The following is an 11635-nucleotide window of genomic DNA, read 5'->3' as shown; positions in this document are numbered from 1 at the left end:
CCTCCGGATCAAGCCTTCCACCCTTATCCCACCACCATCAACCACATTCCACCACCACTCCTTCTCTAAAATCCAACCCAACTGTTTCCACATCCTCTCTCTTACTCTCACCGAGAACCTCCTCTTCAGCGGCTCATCCAACGCCCAAATCCACCTCTATCCCCACCACCCCACCACCGCCACCGATCAATTCACCACCATTCCCTGCACCTCTGTCGTCATATCTCTCCAAATCTTGAATGAAAATACCCTAATCACAATCCACCAAGACCACATGAACCCTAATACCCGACCCGAAAGAAATGCCAACGTTTCCACTGAGAGTGTTATGAAGGAGGTGAAAGCTTCGATGGTAGTTGAAATTGTCAAGGCTAAATCGAAGCAAATCTTCACCATGACGAAAACTACATGGACGAAAATACCTTGATTCACGAGGATGAAGGTGCACAACGACTGGTTTGCACAGGAACGAAAACACACAGTGACGAAAACTCACAGGGAAGAGAACCCTCTTGTTTTGGATCTGATTTGGGTCGACTTGAAACCACCAGAGGCGATGGAGGCGTTGGGTTCAACTTGAGAGAACTGGTGGGGGACGTTGAGTTCAACTTGTGAGAAATGGTGGGCTTGAGAGAACTGGTGCGGGATGGGGATGGAGGTAGAGGCGTGTTATACGATTAAGAGGGTTATAAGAGGTTAAGTTACCTCTATTTTGTTCACAGTAAATTAAGAGCTTATCAGCTTTTATTTAAAAAAACGGTCTGAAAACAGAAACGTCTGAAAACAAAAACGTCTGACCTATTCAGACTTAAGAAGTATTAAGTGGTTTTAAAAAAAACAAGCCCTAAAAGTATTCCTAATCGAAATTAACAAGATTGATAGCTTTTTTCTATGAAATCAATGAATATATGATATTATTTTATAACTTTCAAGTAGTTTTTATCATTTAGAAATATCATGTGATGTAAGAATAAATGATAATTTACTTAATTCATATTATTCAAACACTTGATTAGGAGAAAAAACAATAATACACTTTTATTCATGTAGACGAATTTATTTGTAAAATTGGCTTTACTCATACAGATTTCAGTGAGAAAAAAACAAGTAAACAACCCCTATATGAATCCTTGATATCTAAATAAATTCAAATGATTTGTTGAAAAGGTAACCAATTAGACGATTATCTTGTAACACTTGATTGTATCATGAGTTTTTGTGTTATTTAATTTTATAACGTCTTGATAATGTGTGTTGCTATTTAAACTCTTTTGTTTTCTTTTAAATTTCCTCTTAATCACCTCTTAAGTTTGAATCGTTTAGACATTTCCATTTTCAGGCCATTTTTTTTTCAACATAAGAGCTTAAGTGATGTTTCCTTCTTCTGAATTTTTAAGTGATAAACCTATCACTTAATACCTCTTAAATCAACTCTTTCTCGCCGGTGGCCCATTTTACAATGATCCACGATTCTCCTTACGACCAACACAATACATAATCAAAATTTGAAGGCGACGAAGAAGATCACCATATCCTGCTAATATCCCAATCTCCTCTTCTACAAATCTCATGATGAAATTGTAATCGACGAATTAGATTCCGATTCTATAATACAACTGATTTCAACTCCACCTACCATAAAGAAAACTCTGAATCTTTTGTTATTTAACTAAAACCTTGAAAGAAAGAAATACAAATCCATGTTGAAATAGAACATTGCTATAACCAATATGACTGATTCAGATTTCAAATGTAAAAACAAACAGTCTGACTGATTAAGATTTCAGACTTCAATACCACCTCTTAAAAATTAGAAGTGAAATAAGATTTCAGCACCTCTTAAAAAAACAAACACAATCTAAGTCCATTTAAAATCAGTTTTTCTGTCTTTTAAAATGTTATTATTGAGCCGAATTTGGTACATTAAAAATGTAAAACATATTAAGATCGTTTGGAGTTAAGTTAAAAGTAAAGTATGATATTAAACTATAAAAGAAAAAAATATGGAAAATTGCATCAAAATGGAACCAACTTTTACTTGATTCCTATTTTGGGGAACCAATTTTTCAAAATTGTCATTTTGGGGAACCAACTTTCACCTGATTTATATTTTGGGGAACCAACTTTCAAAATCGTCATTTTGGGGAACCAACTTGGACCTGATTCCTATTTTGGGGAACCAACTTTCAAAATCGTCATTTTGGGGAACCAACTTGCAAAATAATTATAGAAAAATAACTAAAATTTGTTTTTTTTTCAAAAAATAATGCAATAAAATCTATTTTTCATTTCAAATCTCGTTTTTTTTAATTTAGATATCAAATTGAAGATTTTTTCAAAAAAAAATTCAAATTACCACAATAAAAATCGTTTTTTTACTAATGCAATAAAAAATCAATTTAATATAAAAAAATTAATTGATGCAATAACAAATAAATATTAAATATCACATTTAAGATTTTTATATCTAACCAATCTGTGTCAATATTAAAGTTTAAATCAAATTTGACAAATCCAACCAATAGTTTGATTGAGACCCTTAAATTACATGTTACTTGTTCAACAGATCAACCAGACTCTTAAATAAACAAAAAGTTTGATAAAGACCCTTAAATGACGATTTTAAAAGTTGGTTCCCAAAATAGGAATCAGGTGAAAGTTGGTTTCATTTTAGTGTAATTTTTCCATTTTTCTATAATTATTTTGAAAGTTGGTTCCCCAAAATAAAAATCAGGTGAAAGTTGGTTTCGCAAAATGACAATTTTAAAAGTTAGAAAGTTGATTTTATTTTTATGCAACTTTCCCAAAAAAATAATAATTCAAAATGATAAATGGAATGGAACGGATTCCACGAGCAGAGATATTAATTTAAAGAGAGAAAAAATCTCTATACTTATGGAGTGGACGTGGAGGCCAGCGATTGGATGGGAGAAAGATAAGAAACAAGTGTTCCAAAATGGTTAGGGATTCCAATTATATGTATATCTTCTTGGTATCTACCATTCCCCAGTAACCAAGCATTAACAATGGCAACAATATCTGGTGTTAGCCTCTCGATTCTTCCCAAAGTGCTATCATCAGATTCTCCCAAAGGTCTCAAGTCCCCATGGGTGAAGATGCCTACCGCCACTAGTACTAGGATGAGGTCTGGAAGGATGTACGTGAGGGCGGCACCTGAGGGTCTGTCCGAAAAGATAGCCTCCAGCATCGAGAGTGCAAAGGAGTCATGTGCAGAAGATCCGGCCAGCGGAGAATGCGTGGCAGCGTGGGATGAGGTGGAAGAATTGAGCGCGGCGTCTAGCCATGCTAGGGACAAGGCCAAAGACACGGACCCCTTGGAGACGTATTGCAAGGACAACCCAGAGACCGATGAGTGCCGTACCTATGAGGATTGATTGATCGATGCAATTCATGTATTTTAATCCGTCCTCCTCAGATATTGTTTAGTAGACTACCTTTTTTATTGAATTATTATAACTGAACTTGTTGTTGTTATGTATGATACATGAAACATGCTATGATATTTGGGTCATATATACCATACTTGAATCACCTTCATCGATTTTATTCTCCATACTTTTCTCATGTTATATATCTACTCAATCATCATTCTTCTCCCATGATTTTAAGAGAAAATGATGATATTATTTAATAATTCCAATTTTATAATTGTTTACAAACAAATTTGAATTTTGAAAATTGGAAAAGGAGGACTATGAATAATTACTTATTTTCAAATAAAGACATGAAAATAAAAATTACTGACATATTTGTTAAGCATCAATACTAGGAAAAAAAAAATACTATACAACACTTGAGTTGCAAAGGAACCGGAATATCATACATATTAAAAATCGTATGATATTATTGAAAAACAAAATAATTGAATTTTTTTTGTTATTGTTGGGAACTTGGGATTCATAATTAAGATAGCACAATGGTTAATAAAATATTTACGGTTTCTGGCAACAAAATATCTACGGTTTCTAAATTTTTATTATTCTTCTAAAAACTAATATTATCATACAACTACTTTAGATCTCACATCAGTTGAAGAGAGGAACAAAGGTTTCCCTATAAGAAACTGGATACCACAACGAGTTTTAAAACTGTGAATTCAAGAATGAACAAAAAAGACAATTTCTAATACAATTAGCCTTAGATGTTACTAAAACTAATTTTCCAGTAATTTTGAATTTGGTCTCAATTCTTTCTTGCATATTTGATTTATATATTTTAAAAGGTTGTATTTTAAGAAATATTTGGAAAATGGTGACCAGAATAATGAGCAACAAATTATTAAAAAAAAACTAACAAACAAACAAAGTTAACTTACAGGCTTGAAAAAATCAATAGACTTACCGAAGTGCAATAGAATGAATGTTGGATTTTTACTAAAATAATCTTACAACTTTATGTTTTATACTATAAACGACACATCCTTTTTAGAGCGTCTCTTTATCCCTGTGTACCCACGTTCTTGGACCATGGCCTCTATACCATTATTAGATCATATGACAAAAAAATTGGAAGAGAAAGCATCTTCAACAAGGCATTAACACTTAAGCCCATCATTGGATGGCAAGTCGCAACTTAAGAATGGATCCCAATCACCTACAACAATTAGGGGTCCCAACTGGTTGATTAATTTGTATGAAATTAAATGAAATCTATAGAAGAATTATCTGAGCAGGTTTGAAAAAGGATCTTAGAGTGTAGGGGGTGTTTGGTTCGTAGAATGAAATTTGATGGAATTGGAATTCATCAAATGAATGACTTTGAAGGAATCAAATGGAATTTAACCATGTCTTGTGATTGCGTTTGATTGCATGAAATTTGAAAGAATTTGGATTAGGGACGGAATTTGTCGGAAATGAATTGAAATCCGAGGGTACTGTAGTAGAATGTAAAATCCGCAAGTGAAAGAATTTATTGGAATTGAAAGAAATCCATCATTTTTATTCCATGAACCAAACATTGTATTTGGAATTTGGTCAAAGGATTTGATCATTCCAATTTCTTTCAATTCCATCCAAATCCATGAACCAAACAGCTCCTCTTGTGTTGGATGGCAAATGATAACAATAAGTATCCGTCCAACCTACTTGTACTACTATTATTACTATTCAAGTTACCAAACATTACATACTGCTAGAAGCCAGAAAATTAGAACATCAAACCAACATGATTTTCAAACACCCATAAAAAAAGAAAAAAAAAGAGTACATATCATAGCAAACTTAGCATACTTAAGAACACTAAACAAGTAGCAGACATACAAATACAAATTCATGAAGAAAACGAGACAAAAACAAAGAAGATGAAAGGAATTATGAATACTAGAACATGTTCAAGTTGGATGCTGTGATAGGGTGAGTCGGGCAGGGAAGCTTCCATGGTTCCAGCAAAGTATCAGGAACTTCAGGAATGTCCATAGCCAGACCACTAACCTCCTGAGCAATGTGCAGAACAGAGTTCAAGGAATGCAACCTGTCCGTCAATTCTGTCAGCTGGGCTCTCAGAACATTATTCTGAGATGCAACCCCAACAAACATATGTGTTGCCCCATCAATCTTGCGCATTATTGTGTTGTTATCATTCTGTAAGTGGTTGATTTGACCAAGCAATTCATCCAGACAAATTTGCTTCTTGGCACGGGATCTACGAGCAGATTCCCTGTTTGAGATCATCCTCTTCCTTTTCCTTTCATCAAGGTTTGCATACCTGGGATCTCCATCAGACCCCGATTTGGGTGATGCCATCGGCAAAGTCGGAAGGATGGTTTATAAAGTTATCAAAGTAGAATCAAGGGTTTGATTAGTAACAATAGTTCAAGGATTTGAATAAATAAATCGATTTACGTTCAGGACTAGGGCAAATTCATGAAAGCTCGTGAAACCAGTAGAGAAAAACAACGGAAAAGGAGTGAAGAATTCGGATCCGATGCATCAATATAGCATACGTCATGAATAAGTAGTACTCATCTAATCATAAACCAGAAATACCAGAGAAACCCTAGATTTGACAGGCAGATAATCCTCTAGTAAGAACAAGAAGAAAGCAACGATCTGCAACACAAACACACAAAAATCAGAAAGATGATAAACAGTCGCTTATTACGATTACAAAGACCAAAATCAGAGATCAGAAAATAAGAATGAAAAGAAGATGGGAAAAGCAAACCTGGAGAGAAATAATGGTAGGTAGGTAGGCGATGGCGAGCGAACCAAAAGAAGGTTTGCAAAGGAATGTGGATGGTGATTTTATAGGGATTAAGTCGCAGGTTCCTAGAGATTTCCCAAATATTTTAATATTTAAAATCAATATATTGCTTAAACCATGCCTTCTACATTTGTTAGTTACAAAAAAGGCCCCTATTTTTTTTTCCTTTTGAAATCTGTTCCCTTTGTAACTTATTGGTGGACAATTCAAGAGTTTCACACCACACCACACCACACCACACCACACCATATCGGTGCTGTTCTCTGAATACCAAAATATTTCGATTTATGAAATAATAATACCTATTAATAAACCAAAGTCGCATATTTAGTTGCTGCAAGATATTTGGTTACTTAATTTGCTTATTCTTTTTATCTGGTTTCTTATTTGTAATGAATGGTTTTAAAACGAGGATGATCATTTATACTTTGATGGAGTGTAATTGGAATAACTGAAAATGTAAAGGTTGGTTTTTAACAATACCATAAAGATAAAGGTCTAGAATGTGAATCACATGGAGGAGTGGCTATAACATTGTTAGGTGGTTGCCAGCGAAGCCACGTAATGTTGATTGGTCGTCTGATTTTGACCGTCTGTTTTCTAGATAGATCTTGGACGACGGTATTTTTGGTGACTTTTTAAAACTCGAATCTTTTCATGACTTTAAATTTAATTGTTATGTCAATATATATCAATTTTTATTATATATATACTAGTTGTGTATCTGTGCATTGCGATGTGAACCGTGAATTTTAACGATTTTGAAGTTTCAGTGGTTTTGTTAGAGGAGATTTTAACAATGATATAACTTATATTTGATCTCTACATATTAATACAATTTGAATAAATAAAAGTTATGATTTCAATTACAGTCTATCGATGGAGACTTGCATTGCATGGAGTGTGTTGCTTATCGAGTTGTGCTTCCAATCAACAATTCATCTAATCATCTCCATAGTCATGAAATTGTGATATTGATATCATTTTTTGCTCTTAATAGCACCAGAAGCAAAGTTAATGTTCCTTTATGAAAAGTTCAATCAAATAGAAAAACTCAAAAACACAAACGTACTATTTCATTGATTAAATAAAAAAAATGACAACTTACTGTTTTACATATTTTTAGGTGCCAAATTCTGCATTTACATAGATTGAAAAAGTATATAATCGATGTTTTATAAAAGAGCTGAAAACCAAATTGCTAACAAAAAAATACCATAAAAACAAAAATAAGTAATAAATTCCCTAAAAATAAAAAGGTTAGAGATGATGTATGGCTTGATATGAATCCAGTTTCATAAGCTTTATCTTCATCATTTGATCCAGATCCAATTACTTGTCTGAATAGTCAAGAAACATATTATTAAATATTATTTATAGAAACATGGTTATCAACATCAATGATATGATAAATTACATACAGAAACTCAAATAATTAAATCTCAAGCTTGTGGAATCAAGAAACCGATCCTCTCCAAAGCCCAAACCGTCCATCAGCACCTGGACACGTGCACCTTACATCTCAATTAATGAACATACTTAAAATCGTGACCATTTATATCAATCATTGCATTATAAGTCTCCTATTACAAAAAAAAAAGTCAAGAAAATAATAGTTGACATTTTAGAATTTAGACTGCTACATAATATGCCAACCTTATTTACCCAACAATGTCAATGAACATCTTGATTGTATATGTTTTTTGTTCATCTATCAAAAACAAATTGTTTTACAATTAGTTTCACTAACCCACATGTTCATGAAAGAAATGATATCTCTACGAACTTTTGCATTGTGATGAGATGTTTGCTGAAGAAACTCTTTTAAAGTTAAACCTTTTTGCTCACAACTATTACGACCTTCTCAAATGACGCACTTTGTTCTGGCAATATGATTGTTGCACATAACATGTTGGGATATCAAACACACTATGAGTTGTTATCATTCTCTTAAGGGAAGGGATTGATCTAGAGAGAGGAAAAGAAGGGGCATAGCAGAACCTCGGTCATCATCATCAAAGATACTTTTGTCATATTATACTTCTAACTAATATATAGCTTCCTTATAATACTAACATCAACAGATGTATTTGGAAGTATCACAAGCCCAAAGATGTTATAATATATTAAGTGGTTGGTAACCAACGATTTATTACTTGGTTTATGAAATACATAGTAATATAGACATGTGTCTTGAGACATAATATGCAACTTGTTATCTTAAATGACATGACAATCCAACTAATTGCATAGTCAAAATCCATGTTGTATGTAATTCAAGGAGGTTGACTTCCTTGCTTCTCATGGTACAATCTTCATCCTGTCAAGCTTTCTTTCTACTCGGACCACATAGACAACATGTCTATGAAGGGATATGGGTAGGTTGCCCTCTCACACTTAAGGCATTGTTTTTACATCTTATTGTCAAGTTAAATATATGGATATTTTGCTCGAGAGCTTGACGATTTTAGGAAAGAGGTCCAGGTAGCTCAACTCGCTACAGTAAATAATGAAAAAACATGTGTGCCAATGTGCATTCCCCATATGTAAGCCACACCTCTATAGGGTTTAGGGGTTAGGTTTAGGGTTTAGGGGTTAGGGCTTGGGGTTAGGGGTTAGTGGTTAGGGGTTAGGGTTTGGGGTTTGGGGTTTGGGGTTTAGGGTTTTTTTGATAGGGAGGGGGGAGACCCCTCCAGATCAAGTAAAAAACACTAAAATGCTAAAAGCAACAATGAAGCGCGCGGGTGGGAGGAAACCTCAACCCCCAGCATAACCAAGGCACCCCGAGGGGAAGAAGGAGAAAGACAGAAAAAGAAGAAAGAAGAGAAGAGAGGGAGAAAGAGAGGCAGAAGGGGAGAGGGAGAAGGAAACCAACCACAGGGGAAGGGCCCAGCCAAGCCAAGACCGGGAAGCAACGGGGAGCACCGCAGGTGCAGGAAAAGGGGTCTAAAATAGGCACACCCTAGACTGCGCCAAGAAAAACAAGAGAGCAAAGAAGCTCACACGAACAGAAAGACAACACAAGAGACCAAACGACTAAGAAATGAGTAAGACGACCATCCCGAGTTCTCCAGAGGAGCTTATCAGGGGTGGTCAGGGAGAGAGCAGGGAGGGGAGAGACACAGATAGAAGGGTTTGAATGGTCCCTCAGGAGAGGAGACGTCCAATTGCCCTGGGAAACAATATCTCTGACAGAAGCAGAGAGAGAAAGATTGGAATTGAGAATATTACGGGGGGAGATATGCCGGTAGAGGGGGCCAGCCGGATGCCAGTTATCATACCAGGCAGACGTGGACGTGCCATCACCAATCTGGGAGACAATGAAGTCTCTTATCTTTTCCCTCATACCAAGGATCTTCCTCCAGCCCCAACCCACATCACTGCGTATCGGGGCATTCCAGAARTTACGATCTTTCAGCCTGTAGGAGTGTATCCATTTAACCCAAAGCGAATCCCTAGTGGTAAGGATTCGCCATGTGTGGGAGGCCATGAGGGCWAGATTCCAGGTGGCAAGGCTCTTGATACCCAGCCYGCCTTGAGATTTGGGGAGGCARACAGTCTTCYARGAGACCTTAGCTTTCCCCCTTTTAAGCYCAYCGTGGCACCACAGAAAGCCCCGCATGAGCTTCTCAATCTCTTTGGATATGGAAATCGGAAGCACAAAAATAGAGGCCCAATAGATCTGCATCGAGGACAAGACCGAGAGAATGAGCTGCAGTCTACCGGCAAACGAGAGAGACTTATTCTTCTAGTCATTAAGCCTGGAGTTGACCTTGTCAACAAGACCCTTACAATCCCTGTGATAGAGACAGGTGGTAATGAGAGGGACACCGAGATAACGCACCGGGAGGGAACCCTCCGGAAACTGAGTGATGGAAAGGATGGAATCCTTGGTGTGCTGGCCAACATTGCAAAAGAAGGCCTCGCACTTGGCCGGACTCGGAAAAAGACCAGATACACTCGAGAACTCATCAAGGGAATCCTTTATGACCCGGGYGGAATCACTRTCACCATGACTGAATATGAGGAGATCATCAGCAAAGCAGAGATGGGTGATCTTCAGCTCCTMACAATTCCGGTGGTATGAAAAAGTGCCCGTCTCACGAATTTTCCTTTTGGTCAAGAGGTTGAGGACCTCCATGACCAGGGTGAAGAGATAAGGGGAAAGAGGATCGCCCTGCCTGAGGCCACGACCTCCCTTGAAGAAGCCATGGAGGTTTCCATTAATACTGACCGAGTAAGAGGCCGTGGAAACACATGACATAATCCATTTAATCATGGTAAGGGGAAAACCATAGCCGAAGAGGGCAATGCAGAGAAAATGCCAATCAACGGTATCATAAGCCTTTTGGATATCAACTTTAAAGGCACAGCGAGGGGGTCCCCGTTGCTTATAATAGCCGCGCATGAGCTCCTAAACAAGAAGAACATTATCAGTTATAAGCCGACCTGGGATAAAAGCAGACTGGTTGAGGTCAACCAGAGAAGACAGGTGATCTTTAATACGGTCAGCTATGATCTTGCTAATGATTTTATATATGACATTACAGCAAGCGATAGGCCGAAAATCAGTGACACGAGACGGGGCATCCGTCTTGGGAATAAGGGCCAGGATAGTGCTATTAATAAACTTTAAGATCTCACCATTCCTGAAAAATTCACAAACAGCGGAGCACACATCCCTGCCGACAATACTCCAAGCGGCTTTGAAAAATTTGGACGTGAAACCGTCAGGCCCCGGAGCTTTATCATCTCCCATCTGGAAAAGGGCCTGATTGATCTCGGAGTCAGTAACAGGAGCAAGCATCATGGTGGCTTGAATGGTATTAATCTTATTGGTAAAGAGAAAGGCAAGATTATGAATAGGAAAGGAGGGATGAGCAGTACCAAGGAAGTTTTCAAAATGAGAGACAAAGAGATTGGGGACCTCATCATTAGAAACCCAGAAACCGTCAGCATTTTGGATGGTATCGATGTGATTCTTGCTGATACGACTCTTAACCGACTTATGAAAGAAAGAAGAATTTCGGTCTTCTTTACGGAGCCAATTGATCTTGGCGTTTTGCTTCAGGAACCGCTCCTCATCGAGGCAGGCACTATTGTAGGCAGATAAATACCCACAGTGCTACTCTCGGAGGTCCCCATTTTCAGGATCCCTATCAAGCGCAATCTGGACCCTGTCAAGCTCAAGCCGTAACTTAGCAACTTTGGAATGAAGATTACCCTGATCATTAAGCATCTTACGGAGGGGCCCTTTGAGATTTTTAAGATTTTGAGAAATCTTATACATCTCACGGATCAACAAGATCAGGGTGCCAATGAGAAGACACAACATTCAGAAAAAGCTCTTTATACGTAAGAAGATTGGGGAACTTGAAGGGTTTGGGTTTACGAGGAGAGCTAGAAGGAAGAG

The 11635-nt window shown here is 37.0% G+C and overlaps 2 protein-coding genes across 2 annotated transcripts; one reads left to right on the top strand and one right to left on the bottom strand.

Moving 5' to 3' along the window:
- Window positions 1–2996: 2996 nt before the first annotated feature.
- LOC112506472 (calvin cycle protein CP12-1, chloroplastic) lies at window positions 2997–3562 on the top strand. Its single transcript, XM_025110542.1, has one exon. It carries the CDS (start codon window positions 3027–3029, stop codon window positions 3393–3395), a length of 369 nt encoding a protein of 122 aa, XP_024966310.1. The 5' UTR covers window positions 2997–3026; the 3' UTR covers window positions 3396–3562.
- Window positions 3563–5079: 1517 nt separating this feature from the next.
- On the bottom strand, window positions 5080–6289 carry LOC112506470 (bZIP transcription factor 53). The gene is made up of 2 exons (XM_025110541.1): window positions 6184–6289; window positions 5080–6068 (listed from the first exon to the last, which is right to left on the bottom strand). Exon 2 carries the CDS (start codon window positions 5760–5762, stop codon window positions 5340–5342), a length of 423 nt encoding a protein of 140 aa, XP_024966309.1. The 5' UTR covers window positions 5763–6068; window positions 6184–6289; the 3' UTR covers window positions 5080–5339.
- Window positions 6290–11635: the final 5346 nt, after the last annotated feature.

The sequence above is a fragment of the Cynara cardunculus genome, assembly GCF_001531365.2.
Source record: "Cynara cardunculus var. scolymus isolate 2C chromosome LG 2, CcrdV1, whole genome shotgun sequence".
NCBI lineage: Eukaryota > Viridiplantae > Streptophyta > Magnoliopsida > Asterales > Asteraceae > Cynara > Cynara cardunculus.
This window is presented reverse-complemented; position numbering and strand designations above follow the sequence as displayed.

Bases quoted from the DNA above. Each gene is read 5' to 3' on its own strand.
- LOC112506472 (XM_025110542.1), top strand. From the start codon at position 3,027: ATGGCAACAATATCTGGTGTTAGCCTCTCGATTCTTCCCAAAGTGCTA.
- LOC112506470 (XM_025110541.1), bottom strand. From the start codon at position 5,762: ATGGCATCACCCAAATCGGGGTCTGATGGAGATCCCAGGTATGCAAAC.